Consider the following 21,306-nt stretch of genomic DNA (forward strand, 5'->3'; position numbering starts at 1 on the left):
CGCACGCTGTAAGCATGGATCAGTGAGTAACGCATCACGGGCTGAAGTCACTTCAGGAAAATGTAATCCTCCAGAAATACATGTTTAAATGAAAATCTATGACCATCTTGAAATGTCGTTCTAATGGTGTGTGTGAGAGTGAGAGAGTGAGGGAGTGAGTGTGAGAGTGAGAGAGTGTGAGGGAGTGAGTGTGAGAGAGTGAGAGTGTGAGAGTGAGAGAGTGAGTGTGTGAGAGTGAGAGAGTGAGAGAGTGAGTGTGAGAGTGAGAGAGTGTGAGAGAGTGAGTGTGAGAGAGTGAGAGTGAGAGAGTGAGAGTGAGAGAGTGAGGGAGTGAGAGAGTGAGTGTGAGAGTGAGGGAGTGAGAGAGTGAGTGTGAGTGTGTGAGTGAGAGTGTGAGGGAGTGAGTGAGAGTGTGAGGGAGTGAGTGAGAGAGAGTGTGTATGTGTGTGTGTCGTTACCCGTGCTGTGGTCCTCCGTCATTAATCACCCCGAGTCGAGCCAACTGTCTCTTCAGGTGCATCTTAAAGCCGGCGTTGATCCTCAGGAACAACATCTGGAAGGTGAAAACAGGTGTGACCTTCGGTGGACTCGTCCCCGGCGCTCAGCCCACGTGGGGATGTTAACGTGGTGCAACATGAACATGAACGTGAACGTGAACATGAACATGCTGAGACTCACCTTCATCTGCTCTTCAGGTATGAGGTCATAAATGGCTTCGTGCATCTTGGCCATCTGCTTGCAGACGTTCCTGAAGCAGGCGGAGGGCATCGGAGCCTTCACCTCGTACTGAGGACACAGCAGACAGCCGACTCAGCACGCAGCTGGTTCTCACCTCAAACAATAACTTTATTCTTCTAGCAAAGAAATACAATATTATATAATGATATTATCCACATAACTACAGTGGATATTTCTTCTAGGAGTTCTCCTCTTGCTACAATAAACAAAAGAACATACTGTTCAATATAATATTGGATATTTATCTGAAGAAGCTTCCAGCTCAAAGTGGACCTGCTCTCATCTTCTCTCTAATAATTGATGACTTTTAGTTTCCTGCTGCTTACCTTTGATAAGACCTTCTCAAACAGACTGTCCATGATGGCCACCAGCTTGGCAGAGATCTCCGCGATGTGATCGTTGTAGTCCTGCAGAACAACACAGACACAACTCAACAGCAGGGAGTCTTTGGCTTTCTGAGGTCTGGACTCTACAGGACGAAGATATGCTGCACGTTTCAAAGGACACAATGAAATGTTCAGTGTTTGTATTCAGATGTCTGAAGTGGACGGCTGTGCGTTACCTTAGTGATGTGGTCAAAGTGTCGGAGGACGCTGAACTGTTTGGGCTGCAGTTTGGTCTCAAAATGAGCTCTGATGATGGGAATGTAGTGGACGACCAGCTGCAGGCAGCGGGAGGCTAGTGCTACACACACACACACACACACACACACACACACACACACACACACACACACACACACACACACACACACACACACACACACACACACATTAAAGATTCCTTCCTGTGTTGATGCCGGTGAACGTGAGCCTGACTTGGTCACCTACCGAGGTTTTTGGTGGTGATGGTCTTGAGGCCGACGACCTCCAGAGCTCCGGCTCCCAGAACCAGCTGGCAGCTCCGGGAGTTGAAGTGCTGCAGAGACACATGAAGCTTTGTAACCTCTGAACGTCTCAGAGAAACGTAAACACATCACCGATTCTGACGAGGCGGATGATTTCACAGCGTGTCCTTTCAGTTGGTACACTGATGGAGGGTGAAGTGCTGTTAGTGACTCTGACCTTCAGGAGGTCCGACAGACGCGTCAGCATGTCGGTGGCGTTGGACGGGATGTCGTTGACACACTGACAGTATTCCAGAAAGATCCGGATGAGCAGAAGAACCGTCCTGAACAAACAGGAAACATCCAAACATGTCTCAGTATTCATGGTGAACATCAGGAGGAAGAAACCTGGAGACTCCTGGTGCATCGGAAGCATTACAGCTGCTTTCATGTAATAATGATGATGATGATGATGATGTTACATCACTGAAGGATATGGAGGATGAAACGTACCCCACAACTGCATATTTCTGCCCGTTGACCAGCAGAAACTCGGCAGGTTTCCTGTCGTCAGGTCCTAAACGAACATGAAATATGTTCATGAACTCACATTAATGCTGTTCTGTTCATTTCTCATGTTTCTTTGTCGATTGAAGGTATTAAATGTTTCTGAGGTTTTGGTAATACCTGGGGTTTTGGTAACACCTGGGGTTTTGGTAACACCTGGGGTTTTGGTAACACCTGGGGTTTTGGTAACACCTGGGGTTTTGGTAAAACCTGGGGTTTTGGTAACACCTGGGGTTTTGGTAACACCTGGGGTTTTGGTAAAACCTGGGGTTTTGGTAACACCTGGGGTTTTGGTAATACCTGGGGTTTTGGTAATACCTGGGGTTTTGGTAACACCTGGGGTTTTGGTAATACCTGGGGTTTTGGTAAAACCTGAGGTTTTGGTAATACCTGGGGTTTTGGTAATACCTGGGGTTTTGGTAACACCTGGGGTTTTGGTAACGCCTGGGGTTTTGGTAATACCTGGGGTTTTGGTAATACCTGGGGTTTTGGTACCTGGGGTTTTGGTAACACCTGGGGTTTTGGTAATACCTGGGGTTTTGGTAACACCTGGGGTTTTGGTAATACCTGGGGTTTTGGTAATACCTGGGGTTTTGGTAACACCTGGGGTTTTGGTAACGCCTGGGGTTTTGGTAATACTAATACCTGGGGTTTTGGTAACACCTGGGGTTTTGGTAATACCTGGGGTTTTGGTAACACCTGGGGTTTTGGTAACACCTGGGGTTTTGGTAAAACCTGGGGTTTTGGTAATACCTGGGGTTTTGGTAATACCTGGGGTTTTGGTACCTGGGGTAACACCTGGGGTTTTGGTAATACCTGGGGTTTTGGTAATACCTGGACCTGAGGTTTTGGGGTTTTGGTAATACCTGGGGTTTTGGTAATACCTGGGGTTTTGGTAAACCTGGGGTTTTGGGGGTTGGGGTTTTACCTAACACCTGGGGTTTTGGTAATACCTGGGGTTTTGGTAATACCTGGTAACACCTGGGTTTTGGTAATACCTGGGGTTTTGGTACCTGGGGTTTTGGTACCTGGGGTTTTGGTAACCTGGGGTTTTGGTAATACCTGGGGTTTTGGTAATACCTGGGGTTTTGGTAATACCTTTTGGTAATACCTGGGGTTTTGGTAATACCTGGGGTTTTGGTAACACCTGGGGTTTTGGTAATACCTGGGGTTTTGGTAAAACCTGAGGTTTTGGTAATACCTGGGGTTTTGGTAATACCTGGGGTTTTGGTAATACCTGGGGTTTTGGTAATACCTGGGGTTTTGGTAATACCTGGGGTTTTGGTAACGCCTGGGGTTTTGGTAATACTAATACCTGGGGTTTTGGTAACACCTGGGGTTTTGGTAACACCTGGGGTTTTGGTAACACCTGGGGTTTTGGTAACACCTGGGGTTTTGGTAATACCTGGGGTTTTGGTAATACCTGGGGTTTTGGTAATACCTGGGGTTTTGGTAATACCTGGGGTTTTGGTAATACCTGGGGTTTTGGTAATACCTGGGGTTTTGGTAATACCTGGGGTTTTGGTAATACCTGGGGTTTTGGTAATACCTGGGGTTTTGGTAATGCCTGGGGTTTTGGTAATACCTGGGGTTTTGGTAATACCTGGGGTTTTGGTAATACCTGGGGTTTTGGTAATACCTGGGGTTTTGCGCTCCGGTAGTGTTATTCTGCCATCAGCGATGGAGTTCACCAGATCCTGAAACTCAGCAGGAACCTCCGCCTGCTTCCAGCGCTCATTATCCAGGAGGAGGCTGCAGACACGAAACAACAACAACCAACAATTATACAAACAAACATGAGTATCAGAACACAGACACCCGACACCACTGCATTCATGGATTATCAGTTTGGCAACCAGTTTGAAGAAGTTGCTCAATATTAAAAAACCAGGACTAAAACTTTACTAAGACTTCACACATCAACACAACATCCACCACACAGGTCCAGACCGAGATGACACATCTGAGCTGTGAGCTTCGAAAACGACTTCTATCTGGAAAACTGTTAATTTTGTGAAAATTAATTTACATAAAAGTATAATTTACATCATGTTAAAAGACTCATGATGTCGCTCATAATCAGGTTTTACACACAACTGTGCGACATGAGCTGCACGTTACCTGAGTTTGGTCTTGCGTTCTTCGTGGAAGCGGTGGACGAAGCGGTTGGCCTGGCTCTGCAGCGCCCCCCTCAGGGAGACACTTCGCCTGCCGCACAGCTCCTCCGTGTCCCTGACGAAGGCGTCCACCGCCTGGGAGAGACACACGAACTCTGCCGAGCTCAGCCGCTCCAGGGAGCCGTCCTGCCGGAGGGGGACACCGCCACGGATTACTACAAGCTTTTTCGAAGTTTGTCTTTTTGAAAAGGAGCGACATTCGGTCTGGTGCGTCCTACTTTGGCTCTGGCTGTGAGGACTTTGACGCAGCGGTCGTGGCTGACGTCGGAGGCGGTGGACAGCAGCTCCTGCAGGTTGTTGGTCACGCGGTTGAGCTCCAGGTCGGTGGGCATCATGTTCTCACTGGACCTGAACACCAACAGAAAGCTTCAGCTGCCACCAACGGTTCTTATTCCACCACATTAAGAACAAGTGAAATGAACCACAGCTATAAGTAGTTCTCCAAGTTCTCCACCTTTCATACAGAATGGACATGAATTATAAAGCAGGGTATGAGTTTGTTTAAACTTTCAACTTAAGTGGAGGTTCATCTTATGTATTTATAAATGAACAGTCTGCATACAAATCCATCTTTACTGGCTCCATGTTCCACTGAATATTACCATACACCAGAGAGGCTAACATACAATGTTGAGGTACATCTTCAGCAATATTTCAGACATCTGAGATTCCTCTCCAATATTAGTATTAACAGTCTCCCTATAAAATCCTGTATGGTTTTATTCTTAAATTGAATATAATAATTGTAAAAAAAAAAAAAAAAATTTGCTTGTATTAAAAAAAAAAAAAAAAAAGATTTTTGATGCAAAACTGGAGCTTTTTTTTTTTTTCTATATGGAGGAACACATTTCCAAACTTATTCCAAATGTGAAATCCGTAAAGACTTGAGATAAAAACAGATTTATAGAATTACAAACATTTCTTACAGACCCGACTGAACTCTGAATCTCATTAACCACAACAACCGTCAGACCACGTTCAACTAAACAATGGGCCCAAAGTGGAGTCCTGATTCTGTTACTGCTGGTGGTGTAATGAGACCGTAATGAGAATGAGGTTGTTTTAAGAAGGAGTAGAGACAGTGAAGATAAATGGGACGTACATGAAGCTCTGCTCCCTGCTGGCAGACGTCTCTGTGGTCTCCACGCGGGCCTGCTGGATCCTGGAGCCCCCGGCCGTGCTCCGGTCCTGGGCCGCCAGCGCCGCCTGCTGCTGCTGCTGCTGCTGCTGAGCGTCGTTCAGAGCGTCGCTGATGAACAGACCCTCGTGGGTGAGGAAGGCCAGCTCGGCCTCCCCCTGCAGCAGCAACGGGGCCTGGGACGTCTCCTGGCCCGACGCCCCTGAACTGGCCTCTTCTAGGAGCCGGATCTTCTGATTAGAGTCCAGAACCTCCAGAACCACATTTCTGATCACATTCAGCGTGGCCTGGCAGACGAGCAGAAGGAGAGTTTACAAAAGGTCATGGGGGCGTGCTGGCAAGTGTTCAATTGACAGCTGTGGAGTGAAACACGCAGTCAACACCCTGGATGAACATTTTGGAACAACAGAGACGATCTGACTGTCCTAATAACGCAGATTCAGGGTTTCATACATCACAAACCTGAGGAGCCAATCCCTCATCAAGCTGTGGAGGGGAGGGTGGAGAAAGAGGCGGGGACTACTCGCATATTCAGAGTGCCGCAAGACTAAGGTGTCGGGTTACATCGAAGGCACTTAAAGGCACCTTTAAGTAAGTAATGTAACTTTAACAGAGGTGAGTGTTTAAAAGTCTCATCAATGCCAGAAGAGCAACTTTCAGCTTTTTGTAAAGAGACAGATTGATGTTTGACTTCTGTGATAAGTGAATCATCTTCTGAGTGTATTCACTCTGGTCTTCAGTCTGATGTTTGACCGTTTCCTGAAACTGCAGCTGAGAGTTTGGACTCACATTGATTCTCTGCAAGAAGAGAAGGAAACTCTCAAAGACGTTCTTCAGCAGCTCAAACCACTCAGGGAACATCATCAGACGTATCTGGTCAGCTAGCCTGAAGAAAAACACACACACACACACACACACACACACACACACACACACACACACACACACACACACACACACACACACACACACACACACAGTCATTTAACATGACGTCAGCAGGTTAAACATGTGTTTGTGTTTTAACTCTAAACCTTATGATGCTGTGGATCTCTGACATTGGACTTTTTTTCATGCTGTCATAGTATCGTTCAAATAAAGTCCTCAGGCCTTGAAATCCTGGCTGAATTATTTTCATATTATAAAACACCATTAATCTTTTCAGACTGTTCATATGTTTTGATATTTTTTTGATCATATCGCCTGCAATGACCTAAACATCAGAGATAACACTGGACAGCTACGACAGTAGAAACAGATCTGATGAATAACCCCAGCAGACAACGTTCATATTTCTACTTACTTAATGACGACTTCGGTGTCAATTTCTTCAATGTGCACAACACTTTCTGCCACACACTGTAAACACAGACAGGTTTCCATTAAATAAACAACTGAAACGTTGGATTTGCAGTTAAAATGTAGATTTAAAACATTTATTGGGTTTAAATTAAAGGATTTGAAGAGACAGCCTTCTTCCTGCAGCTCGAACACTTCACACCTGAAGCCCCTCCCACCAGACAAGGCGAGCCCTCCATATGTGCATCTACCTGTGGCTTCTAAGCAGGTTTCCCGAGGCCACGTCGGCGCCCTCTAGTGTGGGCCATTAGGAACTCTCTCTAAAGACCTGTGGGAGCTACAGGAGCTACCTGCGTGACGATGGCCTTCGCAGCTACGATCATCTCATTGTTGTAAATATCCAGGAAGTCCAGCTTCCGCTGACGCAGCAGGCCGAACACCAGCGACTCCAGACGCTCCTGAAACAAACGCACACATGTCATACACGGTTGCAGATGATTGCAAATGTGTTTAAATTTAGCAGAAATCATTGAATCCAGATTAGTTTCTCACGCTGAGATTAAAGCGGTTCACCGTCACAAGCAACATTCATAATTAACCGTTTCATCAGACAGGGACAAAAATCACATGCAAATAATACAGCCAGTGCTCAGCATACTGACATGAAAGTCCATCTAAACCTGAAATCAGTATTTTTTTATCGATGATACCATGAGCTCTGAATCACAATACAACCAAATTAAACATCTTCAAATTTCATTGTTTTCCACTGACTATTGAAAATAAAGCAGACATAAATGTCAGTCATTTCTTTATACAGGAGATTTTGAAATAATATTGTAGTGCATATTTTATGAATCATGCACCACAATATAGTTCCAAATTAAAGATATATATTGATTTTACTGACACTAGATCTCCCCAGCTTGAAATCAAATATCAAGAGATTTTGGAGCATCAATCAAAGCAAAAACAATTAAGGTGTTTTTTTTAACATGTTTAGAGACTAAGAGAGTTCACCACTTTTTTTTTTTTTTTAAATCAGTGTTTAGACACCAACAGAAAACTCAAAAGTTGTTTCAACAAGCTTCCCTGAGTTTGAAAAGCAACATGACATCAACTGAATCATCAGAAAGCAGCGAACGTCACCGTGTGGTACTCAGAGCACGTTACAGCAACACGCAGGAATTATTCCATTGATTATTAATGCACATCCTGATGACCAAGCAGCAGACATGATCTCATAGATTTGATGTGATTTTAATATATATATATAATCAGTGTGTGTGTGTGTGTGTGTGTGTGTGTGTGTGGGGCCCACCTTTTGTGAGGCAGTGTTTGGTTTGTGAACCTGGGACGAGCACAGCACCCATTAAATACACAATAATTCACATCAGTGCTGTAAAGTGTGACTGACAGCTGCTGGTTGTTTAGCACCGAAATAATCTGAATTTAAACGGGTTTCGAAAAGCAGATGAAAAAGATAACTCGGCTGCGTGACAATAAGAAACACTAAGGCATGGAGATTTAAAAAAAGAAACATCTTTTGTGTTACCTAGGACAACACCCTTCGCTTGATTTGTTTAAAGAGGCTGAACCAGTTTTGTGAGTGTAACGACTGTCAGAGTGTTACGTCATCTTTTAGTCTCTGATCTCAGCAGAGCGTGACAGAGGAAAGTGTTCACACCTTCTCCAGGACCTGCTGCTCGTCCCTCAGACTGCGGTTCAGGTCACTGCGGGCGTACATGCTGAAGTCCTCCACCATCATCTTATCGATCAGCTTCTCCAGCTCGCACAGCTGGGAGCCCAGATGTCTGAGGGGCGACGACACAGACAGGCAGTCAGACAGGTGACATCACTGCTGTTTCACCTGGGTGGCAGTTTGTGTGGTTACACTCTAGTTTCAGCTGCACTTCCTATGCTGAGGTGGAAAAGATCTCATTAAATGATTTAACATCATCTGTGGTTTGATGCGTTTTCATGACTAAATCTCAAATGTACAAAATGTAGACTAGAAAAAAAAATCAACTGTATACTATATGTATACTATATATACAGTGGGGCAAAAAAGTATTTAGTCAGCCACCAATTGTGCAAGTTCTCCCACTTAAAAAGATGAGAGACGCCTGTAATTTTCATCATAGGTACACTTCAACTATGAGAGACAGAATGGGGGGAAAGAATCCAGGAAATCACATTGTAGGATTTTTAATGAATTAATTGGTAAATTCCTCGGTAAAATAAGTATTTGGTCACCTACAAACAAGCAAGATTTCTGGCTCTCACAGACCTGTAACTTCTTCTTTAAGAGGTTCCTCTGTCCTCCACTCGTTACCTGTATTAATGACACCTGTTTGAACTTGTTATCAGTATAAAAGACACCTGTCCACAACCTCAAACAGTCACACTCCAAACTCCACTATGGCCAAGACCAAAGAGCTGTCAAAGGACACCAGAAACAAAATTGTAGACCTGCACCAGGCTGGGAAGACTGAATCTGCAATAGGTAAGCAGCTTGGTGTGAAGAAATCAACTGTGAGAGCAATTATTAGAAAATGGAAGACATACAAGACCACTGATAATCTCCCTCGATCTGGGGCTCCACGCAAGATCTCACCCCGTGGGGCCAAAATGATCACAAGAACGGTGAACAAAAATCCCAGAACCACACGGGGGGACCTCGTGAATGACCTGCAGAGAGCTGGGACCAAAGTAACAAAGGCTACCATCAGTAACACACTACGCCGCCAGGGACTCAAATCCTGCAGTGCCAGACGTGTCCCCCTGCTTAAGCCAGTACATGTCCACACCCGTCTGAAGTTTGCTCGAGAGCATTTGGATGATCCAGAAGAGGATTGGGAGAATGTCGTATGGTCAGATGAAACCAAAATAGAACGTTTTGGTAAAAACTCAACTGGTCGTGTTTGGAGGAGAAAGAATGCCGAGTTGCATCCAAAGAACACCATACCTACTGTGAAGCATGGGGGTGGAAACATCATGCTTTGGGGCTGTTTTTCTGCAAGGGGACCAGGACGACTGATCCGTGTAAAGGAAAGAATGAATGGGGCCATGTATCGTGAGATTTTGAGTGAAAACCTCCTTCCATCAGCAAGGGCATTGAAGATGAAACGTGGCTGGGTCTTTCAGCATGACAATGATCCCAAACACACCGCCGGGCAACGAAGGAGTGGCTTCGTAAGAAGCATTTCAAGGTCCTGGAGTGGCCTAGCCAGTCTCCAGATCTCAACCCCATAGAAAATCTGTGGAGGGAGTTGAAAGTCCGTGTTGCCCAGCGACAGCCCCAAAACATCACTGCTCTAGAGGAGATCTGCATGGAGGAATGGGCCAAAATACCAGCAACAGTGTGTGAAAAGCTTGTGAAGACTTACAGAAAACGTTTGACCTCTGTCATTGCCAACAAAGGGTATATAACAAAGTATTGAGATGAACTTTTGTTATTGACCAAATACTTATTTTCCACCATAATTTGCAAATATATTCTTTAAAAATCAGACAATGTGATTTTCAGGAATTTTTTTTTTCTCATTTTGTGTCTCATAGTTGAAGTGTACCTATGATGAAAATTACAGGCGTCTCTCATCTTTTTAAGTGGGAGCACTTGTACAATTGGTGGCTGACTAAATACTTTTTTGCCCCACTGTATACTATATATATATATTACTACTGAAGTAATACAAAAAACAATAAGATGAAAATAACTGCAGTGATGTTTGTTTTTCTATTTCTATCTGTTCTGCTGTGGAGATTCAGCTGCTTCTCTCACCCCCAATATTAAAGACAGAAATGTTACTGTCAGCTTAAAAATGACTAATAACCCAACTTTTATAAATAAAATCTAATAAAAAAAACAGGAGGAGGTGGCAGACTGAAGCAGGTCAGACGTTCAGACTGATTTCAGGACTAATCAAAGTTCCAGTTTCAGATCATTAAAGATCTCATGAGAACGACACATGAACTTCCTGGAAAACTCTTTTCTATTTTCAGTTGTGACCTCATGTTGCACTAGTAGGTGTAATAATAAAATTGCTCTCCATAACTTATCTGTTGCTTTACACACGAGACTGAGCTCTCTGTCTGATGTGCTGCTATAATTCAAATGTATTTATCTCAAGTTATGAACTCGTGGAGGCATTTCTGAAAATACCCATTTATGCTGAATTATAGCCCACATTAACACACACACACACACACACACACACACACACACACACACACACACACACACACACACAAAATAAAGTCAGACAAACAAATAAAACGATTCAGTCGTCAAATTTGTGGCAATAACCAAACACATTTTGTTGGCCCCCCCAGGGGCCCCTCCTGACCTGAAGCTGTGGATTCCCTGCAGCTCCTGCTGCAGCACCTCCTTCGTGGTGGAGATGAGCTCCAGAGCTCCGACGAACTCGGAGGTGGAGAGCAGCAGCTGCACGGTGGGCTGCGTCTGGTGCACCGCCGCCATCAGCTTCAGCTTGTTGTGCAGCTTCACGCAGTTGTTGCGAGTCAGAGCGGTGCGGAGGGCCTGGAGGGGCCCCTGGCACATGACCCGGTCCATGGTCGCTGTCCGGCCCCGCAGGATGGCCACGGCGTGCTGCGTCTCCTGCAGCCGGTCCTGCAGCTCGTGCTGCGAGGACATGGCGTGGAAAAAGGCCTCGGAGCGCAGCGAGATCTGCCGAGCGATGCTCACCTCCACCACGTCCAGGTAGTGACTCAGCTGGAGGACGAGGACGAGCACAACACCATTAATATAAAAAATGTAAAATGGCCGTTCAGCTGCTTCTCTTTGCTGATTATTTTAAAAAATTAAAATTAAAAAAAATAAAAACTTAAATAAGGACAGGGCTGAAAAAGAGTCAAATTAATCTTTCAAATCTAATACAAATAAATCCCAGTGTGACCTGTTCATCTGCTCCTGACGAGTTAAAGTCAAATGACTTCACACTCTAATGTGCAGGAGGACCAAAGCACTGAAGACATCAGGGTCGGAGGAGCTTTGATTCTCCACTCGACCTATCCGTCCTGAAGATGTTTCATGTTCAGATAAAACCCTCTGCTGGCTCATCCCTGCGTGTCTTTCTGAAAGTTCACCTTCTCCTGCAGCAGTTTGGAGGAGGCCACGTCTCTGCTGCTCTTCCCTCCACTGTTGAAGTGTGACCAGGGTAGCACAGCGTTGAAGGTGGCGGGGTCATCCAGGGCGAAGTCAGGCTTCATAAAAATCTGAACACGAGACACAAACCAGGACAGTGAGACACCCAGAACAACTGTGGAAGCAGTCTGTTGTAACTCTGGGAATAAGGCAGGTTTACATGAAGTTAATATATTAGACGTACTAATTCTGAATATGTTCAACAACATGCTTCTGAACAATGGATCTCAAAACGTATGATTCTTCACTCCTCTCAGGGAACAAAGTTGTGAAATAAAAAGAAAGTCAAGTACATTTTGTTTATACAACCCACATTTTCTGATCTGACTAATTTGTCATATTTAAATCACGAGTACACACAACAGACGAGTCAGTCACACACTGCTTTTATATGAAAGGATTTCAGAGTGGCGATTCCAGGAACTTTGAGATCTCGCGTGATAAAGCGTGACTTCAGAGTAAAACAAACAAGGAGGCGGAGCATCAGCTGGTTGAGCTCTTCACACTGTGGCTCAATCAAGACATGACAAGGACTTTGTACTGAGGAGCTGACGGAGTGAAGTCCATTTAATGTCACATTCAGACATACAGGTAACGGCCAGATACGTGCAGGGATGTGTGTGTGAAAGGAGCTCTAAAGGTAACTCAAATCTAAAAGTAGAAGAATCACTTTCAACAAAACTTATAGAGGAAGCAGAAATAAAATAGAGCAGAAGTGTTACCTTTGGAACTTGTTCCAGCTCAGCTCTGGATTTGTCTGGAAAGAAGCGACAAAAGCTCCGAGTCAGTTATTTTCATCGTTGGATTGAAGCTCATTATTAAACACGTCTACGGGTGTAGAACGGCTCCAACAGGCTTTCAGTGTGATTAAAAAAGCACACATGAACTTTGAAACGAAACATGCTTTTTCCCCCCTCTTAGCTTTGCTCAGCTAATAATCAGGTACATGATCGTTGAAGTTAACACTGACCAGATGATACAAAACCCATAAAACAAAAAGCTATCAAGTTTACATTCATGGCACTTTCCAAACTGGTGGGTTAGGGTTCGGGAATCTGATGATCTGAAATGTGCAGTGTAGAAAACATAAGCATAAAAGACATACATTATTCAAAGGCTATTCAATAAAGAATAAGAAGTGAGCTAAATGAAAACAATAAAACCATCACAATACCAATACTCAAAATCCATGTCTGGATGTGAAGCTGATGTGTGTTTACGCTGGTCATTTCATGAACTAAATAGACTTGAGGTGAGGAGAGTCTTGCAGCAGCTGGTTAATAATTCATACCGTGGTTAGTGGCGATGCAGGCGACGGCGTCCACATCGTCTTTGTTGGGACATATCGTCTTGCAGCGTTCGTGGATTCGTTCCCTCTAAAAATAAAAATCATACAAAGACAAAAAGATTGAAGGGTTTTAGTCACAACGTTAAGTCTACGCAGCAGCTGTCTAGTGAGGCAGCAATGATCATCACACAGAACAAACCAAAATGCTCTTTTATTAAAAATATAAAGCCTGAGAACATAAAATGAGAGAAACAGAAAAGCTTCCAAAGGCCACAGCGGGCGGTTAAATAGGAAACATAAAGCAGCTGAAGGAAGAAGGAAGCAGCAGAGAAATGTCTGACAGCTGTTCTCCTGTCTCAGTTATCTTTGTATTTGTCATTCTGAGCCATAAAAGAGGAAATAAATGCTACAAAGACAACGAGAAGACTCTTCCAGGGACAGGAAGAAGTCCTCACAGGGGACAAACGTCTGGGAGTGAAACCTCACTCTGTTCTGTAGTTCAAAACTTTCAATTCCTTTTACAGCTTCATGAAACTGAACCCAAATACAAACCAAAAAACACAACTAGAAAGAAACAATGAAAAGCTGCTGTGTGAGCAAATGTGCTGTTAATAAACTATAATACACCGGGGATGCAGTTTGTAATTATGCTCATCTGGATGCATTTCAAGGTAAGATGCAAACAAAATAGTTAAATTCAAGACACTTTATTAGATATTAAATTCCAAAAACTAAACGGGATGGATGAATAATGAATAAATCACTGAACATGTCATTCCCTGCCTTCTCCGTAGATGCTGCTGTGTTGCTCAGTAAGGACTCAGAAATATCACAATAACTCAATGTGGCCCAAATGTAAATTACATTTTACAATACTGAGGCTCATTTCATTTCAAGAAATGTTAACAAATCATCAAGTACTGAGAACGCTGAGCAGCAGAAAACACAAAAGCCTCGATGTTTGTGGCTCTCGCTTCATGTTTTACTGGTCAGCTCGCTCGTCAGTGCAGATTTCTGGGAAACGCAGCACTTCGTGGGGCGAGTGGTGTCGTTCAGAGGACGCACCGGGAGGTGGTCTGACCACGGAGGTTCAATTTAAAGATGCAAACACGGAGATTAAAGCGCCAGAACCTTTCCAACAAACCAAAGTTAAATGAAATAAGTTGCTGCCTTCAGCCACAGAAAACAGAGAGTAGGAGCTGAAACTGCCTCGACGGGATTCCTGACACGCCCACAGAGGGAACTTCAGGACAGCTGAGCGGAAACGAGTCCTTCAATACCACAAAGGTTCAATCAGCATCACGAACACCTGCCAACACGTTTCACCAGCGTCTCACGTTTCGTCCGAGACATTCCCGTATTCGCACGGCCCCTCAACTCTAATTATAGATCATGATCAGGACTCTGAGTATTGATCAGGGTGTTACCTGAGCCATCTCTTGCAGGTAGGGTGCGAAGTGTTCCCTGGTGATGATAGGGAGGTAGAAGGAGGGCATCACGTCTGTCTCTGCGAAGTCCAGCCCCCATGTTTTGGTAAAAAAGTCAGACTCCCGTTTGGCGAGCCGCGGGTCGTTGAGCGCGGCCGGGAGGTTGACCTTCGAGCTGTACACCGTCCACCTGTCGTGCTCCGCCACCACGGACGGGCCGTTGCACAGGCCCCGCCCCTCACCTGCGGGATCACAGGAAAACACCTCCGTTTTATTTTTTCCCAATTTCAGAGAGAATTTGACTTTCTCTGCATTATTTTTCCATCGGAGATGAACATCCTGTAACTTCAGGTGTATCCAAGTTCCCAAAGCTAAATTTCAGCGCTACTCAGGTGGTTGTACATCCAAGTTGGAGGTCCTCCAGGGAACCCAACAACTGGCACAGAAGTTAGCAATGCAGGATGTTAAAACATACAGTTCACTGGGACTTCTGGGCAACAGTGGAACCCAAAATCAAGAGATATTGGTAGTATTGAGATAACTTTTCCTGCTCTTAACATGGCAGCACAACAAAATGCCACCCGGCTATATCTTCTGAAAAGCTGAAAAGATTTCCCCCAATTCCCACGTCTTTCTCGTCTAACTTATCTTCTCCTCTGGCGTCCTGGGCTGCGTGGTGTACTTTGATGGTATGGAGCAGAGCGAGCGAGTTATGGACAGCCAGTCGCACATTTAAACATAAAAGACAATCTAGGTTAACAACACTTTCTCTTTTGCCATCAGTTCCACAACTGCGTTATAAATGTCAACATTTACACCATTTGTTGACTGACAGAAATTTTGTTCATCATTTAATGAGCAAAATATCAAACACAGTTGCTTGAGGATTTACAGCTTTTCTCTATAAACTGCATTTCTTCGGGTTAAGGCGTCACCTTAGACTCTGAGAACTTTTTCCCGACTTTCTGACCTTAAATAAAATATTTATCGTTTCATTTCCAGCACTAAAAGTTACGTGGACACGTGCTCAAACATTAAAGCTTGCAGTGTTTCCTGACCGGTGGGCTCCTTTGGGCAGACGTCGGGCAGGGAGCGGATGGGCCGGCAGCGGCCCGGGGAAGGATCCCGCTCCTTGGGGTAGATCCCATCTCGGCCTCCGCAGCCGGGACGAGGCACTGGGGAGGAGCTGTGGCTGGAGGCCATGGCATCGGGGCTCGCCTCCCGGGAGGCTAGCTGGAGACACACAAACACAGCTGTCAGCAGACAAAACTAAAGAAATCACTCTAATGCCAAAGTTAGGCTGGAAACATTGATATTTTTTTTCCGTGTTGTCAACAAATCAAAAAAAGTACCAAACCAAGAATGTGTTAGTCTCTCAATACTTTGATTTCCACATATCTGTCTGTGGTTGCTGGAAGCTGCAAAGCCCACTGGTTCCTCCCTGAGATGTACATCTTTAAAAACACTTCATAAACATAGTAGGAAAGTCACAATTTTACCAAAACAGCTGGACATCGTAGTTTTTAATCAAACAAACAGGATGTATTTGTTGGGGACTATTTTCAGCGGTGGATTAATGAGAGTAATTGTTGCAGGAGGACAGTGTCTGTGGGGTCGGGTCCAGATGTTCATGAAGGCGCCGGTGGCCCAGTTCAACAGGTTCCATGATGTGTTTATCATAGTTTTGGGGCTAAAGGAGCTCAGTGGCACGATGGAATAAGATCCATCAGTCTAGTGCACACGACTCGTTGACACATTCCCACATAATCGGTCTGGACATGGGATTTGTTGGAAATAAGAAAAAATATAACCAGATGTATCCTTCAAATTCACTTATTTTAGCCAAAAGCAATAAATACACAGAAAATACTCTCATTCACACGGACACAGTTACTGCTTGTTCATCTGCTGGCAGCCTTTCCACCGAAAGAACAAAAGGTTGGTTTATGTACAGGAAGTGAGACCTGATTTGTCACGAGGCTGCAGAAAACCAGAATTCAAAGTGCTGATTTACTGTCGCAAGTTCAACCGCCGATCGACCTGCGTGGCGACTCTTCACCACCTGTACAGATCAGCCCCTCAAAAAGAAGTAATTAGAGAAAAGGCTGTTTGTTAAAAGAGCGAGCGGCAAAGGATGTGAGGCGGCGATGTGATGTGCTGACAGGTCTGGGGGGAAGGAGGAGGAGGAGGAGGAGGTGGACGAGGAGGTGGACGAGGTGGAAGACCCTCTGCTGTTAATCCCGTCACACAGATGAGAGGATGAGAGAAAATGCCTGCGACCTCGCTGGAACTACCACCACTGTTTTTAGCTCCTTCTGCTTTCACATAAGAAATACAAATTAAAAATAGCTTCTTGAAGCCAGAATAAGCATCTAAGAGTACGAGACTTCAGACGTTCAGAATCCAGAATCACAACCAGCTTCTAGAAACTACTGAGACGTCTGTGAGGTAAAAATAGAAATAACCGGACCGTTTATATTTTTGGAGACACAATCTGCTTCAGAGGATCAGGTGCTACATGATGTGGATTATCGCAGATTGAAGTCATAATTATTTGAGTTATTATATTTCTGCAGCTACATCAGGTAACAATCGGTCATGAGTTATTCATTATAAAGTCACAGAAAGTTCAGTGTTTAGCAGGCTGGTGCTGCTTGTTTGCAATGTTTGAGTAAATATACGAGCCAACAGACACACATGTAGTCCCACATGTAGTCCCACATGTAGTCCCACATGTAGTCCCACATGTAGTCCCACATGTAGTCCCACATGTAGTCCCACATGTAGTCCCACATGTAGTCCCACATGTAGTCACACATGTAGTCCCACATGTAGTCCCACATGTAGTCCCACATGTACCCCAGCTGGAGAGGGACGTGTTGAATAGACGAGCTGAGCCCCGACCACAACAAACAAGCAGTATTATTAAACCAAACATGTCCTCCTCTGGTTCTTTTTTTTTTTGGACAGGAAAGAACATTTTGATGTATTGTTCATCAAACAAATGACACGTGGATTACAAAAACACAGCAATGACTGCACACACGGCGCTCCAGGAATCCTACTTCTATATTTCTCTGTTGACACGGTGACCGTTGGTGCCGACAGTTAAAAGATTCAACGAGGCTTAAAAGTACATCAACAAATCACTACTGATTCTTCAAATCTTTATAATCCATCTAATCAATATTAGTGGAGAGAAATGTTGTTGAGCCAAAGTGTAACGTGAACGAAATGATTTTCATTCTGCACACACAAAACTGATCGACTGTGATTCACTGTTCTTGCATAAGTCATGAGGACTCACCAGAGTGGAAGAGATCCCCATGTTTACAACAGTGGTGCCTGTAAACATGAACGCCTGTGAATAAACAATCAAGTCCTACAGCTACTAGTATCATCACTGAGGCGCCCAAATCTGTTTTACTGTCATCAATTTCCAAGAGCTTCAACATGGATGTTGACATGTAAACTGTGAAATGCATAAATATAGTAAACTATGGAGGAACCCCAATCCATTAAAGGGTCATTTCATAAATACAAAAAAACAAGAGTTTTACTCACAGAATAGAGTTTAATCAGAATTGTTGGTGTCCATCTATGGAGCCACATCGGGCCCAAAAGTTGTGTTAATTTGAAAAAAATTAGTAAATGAAAAACTGAAAGTTCAAGATTTGATCTTCCACCTTTCAAAATACAACAATCTCTTTAAACTAAGAATTTGTGAGAAAAGTTTTTTTCAACTTGAATATAATTTTGATTCAATTGTGCAATTATTTTGAATAAAAAACATTTTTAAATTTGTATTTTGTTATGAAATATAAAAGTTTAGCACGAGATTTTATGTTTTCAGATTCAGATCTTATTTTTTCACTTTCAGCACTAAAATGTCTGAATTCAGAAGAAAATGAAAGTAATTTTTTTATTCAAAATACTTTCACAATTGAATGAAAATCATATTTAGGTTGAAAAAAAAAAAAAACTTTTCTTACAAATTCTTTTAGTTTAAATAGATTGTTGTATTTTGAAAAGTTGAAGATCAAATCTTGAACTTTCAGTTTTCATTTACTTATTTTTTTCAAATTATCAAAACTTTTGGTCCTGATTTTGGCTTCAGAGCAAAACAACCGTCAACATCAAAATAAACTGTTTCAACCGGGAGCTCCGGATGATGCTCAGGAAGTGTGAATCTTTAGATCCAGGTAAAGAGGAGACTTCTTTCTGGTTCTGATGTTCCTTCTGGTTCCCTGTCGATGTTCCTTCTGGTTCCCTGTCGATGTTCCTTCTGGTTCCGTGTCGATGTTCCTTCTGGTTCCGTGTTGATCGATGTTCCTTCTGGTTCCGTGTTGATCGATGTTCCTTCTGGTTCCGTGTCGATGTTCCTTCTGGTTCCGTGTTGATCGATGTTCCTTCTGGTTCCGTGTTGATCGATGTTCCTTCTGGTTCCGTGTTGATCGATGTTCCTTCTGGTTCCGTGTTGATCGATATTCCTTCTGGTTCCCTGTCGATGTTCCTTCTGGTTCCGTGTCGATGTTCCTTCTGGTTCCGTGTTGATCGATGTTCCTTCTGGTTCCGTGTCGATGTTCCTTCTGGTTCCGTGTTGATCGATGTTCCTTCTGGTTCCGTGTTGATCGATGTTCCTTCTGGTTCCGTGTTGATCGATATTCCTTCTGGTTCCCTGTCGATGTTCCTTCTGGTTCCGTGTCGATGTTCCTTCTGGTTCCGTGTCGATGTTCCTTCTGGTTCCGTGTTGCTGCTTCGAGCTGTTAAACCATCGCTGTGACAGAAGCTCGCTCACACTTAGCTCCCGGGCATCCGTCACCTGTGGTCGTTACATTACAGCCGCTCAGGAACCACAACAACTCCTTCAGTCTGGAGGACAGGCCGGTGGTGACAGGCCGGTGGTGACAGGCCGGTCGTGTCAGGCCGGTGGTGACAGGCCGGTCGTGTCAGACCGGTGGTGACAGGCCGGTGGTGACAGGCCGGTCGTGTCAGACCGGTGGTGTCAGGCCGGTGGTGACAGGCCGGTCGTGTCAGACCGGTGGTGACAGGCCGGTGGTGACAGGCCGGTGGTGACAGACCGGTCGTGACAGGCCGGTCGTGTCAGGCCGGTGGTGACAGGCCGGTGGTGACAGGCCGGTCGTGACAGGCCGGTCGTGTCAGGCCGGTGGTGACAGGCCGGTGGTGACAGGCCGGTCGTGTCAGGCCGGTGGTGACAGGCCGGTCGTGACAGGCCGGTCGTGTCAGGCCGGTGGTGACAGGCCGGTGGTGACAGGCCGGTCGTGTCAGGCCGGTGGTGACAGGTCGGTCGTGACAGGCCGGTCGTGACAGGCCGGTGGTGACAGACCGGTCGTGACAGGCCGGTCGTGTCAGGCCGGTGGTGACAGACCGGTCGTGACAGGCCGGTCGTGTCAGGCCGGTGGTGACAGGTCGGTGGTGACAGGCCGGTCGTGACAGGCCGGTGGTGACAGGCCGGTCGTGTCAGGCCGGTGGTGACAGACCGGTCGTGACAGGCCGGTCGTGTCAGGCCGGTGGTGACAGGCCGGTCGTGACAGGCCGGTGGTGACAGGCCGGTCGTGACAGGCCGGTCGTGTCAGGCCGGTGGTGACAGGCCGGTGGTGACAGGCCGGTCGTGACAGGCCGGTCGTGTCAGGCCGGTGGTGACAGACCGGTGGTGACAGGCCGGTCGTGTCAGGCCGGTGGTGACAGGTCGGTCGTGACAGGCCGGTCGTGACAGGCCGGTGGTGACAGGCCGGTCGTGTCAGGCCGGTGGTGACAGACCGGTCGTGACAGGCCGGTCGTGACAGGCCGGTGGTGACAGGCCGGTCGTGACAGGCCGGTCGTGTCAGGCCGGTGGTGACAGACCGGTCGTGACAGGCCGGTCGTGTCAGGCCGGTGGTGACAGGTCGGTGGTGACAGGCCGGTCGTGACAGGCCGGTGGTGACAGGCCGGTCGTGTCAGGCCGGTGGTGACAGACCGGTCGTGACAGGCCGGTCGTGTCAGGCCGGTGGTGACAGGCCGGTCGTGACAGGCCGGTGGTGACAGGCCGGTCGTGACAGGCCGGTCGTGTCAGGCCGGTGGTGACAGACCGGTGGTGACAGGCCGGTCGTGTCAGGCCGGTGGTGACAGGCCGGTGGTGACAGACCGGTGGTGACAGGCCGGTCGTGTCAGGCCGGTGGTGACAGGACGAACAACGTCCGCGGCCCGAGCCAAAGGCTAATGCTAAAGCTACTGTTGTCAGTTAACCGTAGAGTGGCTAAATGCTAATCAGCTTAGCCGGACAGGCGACGTGGAACAAACCCCGGGAGGACCGGCCGTTTCCGTACCTGTCGTGGGTGAAGCACAGCGGCTGTCGACTCTCCTCTTCACCATTACAGGAACACCGGAGGAACCGGGAGGTAAACAACAGTGCACGCAGCAGCAGGTAGCGCCGGTACGCCGACCATCATGCACCGCCAGAGGAGGGGCGGCGTTTCTTCTGCGTCATCTCTGATTTCAGTCGCTGAGCTCGCTGCTGCCACCTGGCGGCAACCGCCGTCCTCGTTCGTGTACTTTAAACCACATAGTGTTTTTCTAAAAATGATCAATTATACCTTATTACTCACGGTATATACTTACACCGACATGGGGAGGCCTGCAACAACAACAAAAGTTTAACTATTATTGTTAGCCGACTGTT

General features: G+C 45.8%; 1 protein-coding gene across 4 annotated transcripts in view; it reads right to left on the reverse strand.

Moving 5' to 3' along the window:
• Window positions 1–21,085, reverse strand: part of vps54 (VPS54 subunit of GARP complex) — a 23,885-nt gene extending 2,800 nt beyond the window's left edge. For 3 of the 4 annotated variants that reach the window (XR_011311996.1, XR_011311995.1, XM_069721615.1), the window contains exons 1-22: window positions 20,954–21,085; window positions 15,686–15,880; window positions 14,628–14,869; window positions 13,204–13,288; window positions 12,635–12,669; window positions 11,855–11,983; window positions 11,095–11,480; window positions 8,433–8,559; window positions 7,096–7,203; window positions 6,750–6,805; window positions 6,236–6,332; window positions 5,411–5,733; window positions 4,527–4,656; window positions 4,253–4,434; window positions 3,771–3,883; window positions 2,078–2,141; window positions 1,803–1,908; window positions 1,569–1,656; window positions 1,301–1,422; window positions 1,065–1,145; window positions 679–786; window positions 459–553 (exon numbers count right to left, since the gene is read on the reverse strand). Coding sequence is in view for 2 of the 4 variants with exons in the window: in XM_069721615.1 (XP_069577716.1) it covers window positions 459–553; window positions 679–786; window positions 1,065–1,145; window positions 1,301–1,422; window positions 1,569–1,656; window positions 1,803–1,908; window positions 2,078–2,141; window positions 3,771–3,883; window positions 4,253–4,434; window positions 4,527–4,656; window positions 5,411–5,733; window positions 6,236–6,332; window positions 6,750–6,805; window positions 7,096–7,203; window positions 8,433–8,559; window positions 11,095–11,480; window positions 11,855–11,983; window positions 12,635–12,669; window positions 13,204–13,288; window positions 14,628–14,869; window positions 15,686–15,880; window positions 20,954–20,999 (2,918 nt within the window). In the remaining 2 variants the exon portion in view is untranslated. The remainder of the gene's footprint in view (window positions 1–458; window positions 554–678; window positions 787–1,064; window positions 1,146–1,300; window positions 1,423–1,568; window positions 1,657–1,802; window positions 1,909–2,077; window positions 2,142–3,770; window positions 3,884–4,252; window positions 4,435–4,526; window positions 4,657–5,410; window positions 5,734–6,235; window positions 6,333–6,749; window positions 6,806–7,095; window positions 7,204–8,432; window positions 8,560–11,094; window positions 11,481–11,854; window positions 11,984–12,634; window positions 12,670–13,203; window positions 13,289–14,627; window positions 14,870–15,685; window positions 15,881–20,953) is intronic. The other variant, XM_069721616.1, reaches the window with a different exon arrangement.
• Between the last annotated feature and the right edge of the window lie 221 nt (window positions 21,086–21,306).

Source organism: Brachyistius frenatus, unplaced genomic scaffold, assembly GCF_029030835.1.
Source record: "Brachyistius frenatus isolate BFR_SWC_R1_liver_20210118 unplaced genomic scaffold, ASM2903083v1 Contig_269, whole genome shotgun sequence".
In the NCBI taxonomy this organism is placed as follows: domain Eukaryota; kingdom Metazoa; phylum Chordata; class Actinopteri; family Embiotocidae; genus Brachyistius; species Brachyistius frenatus.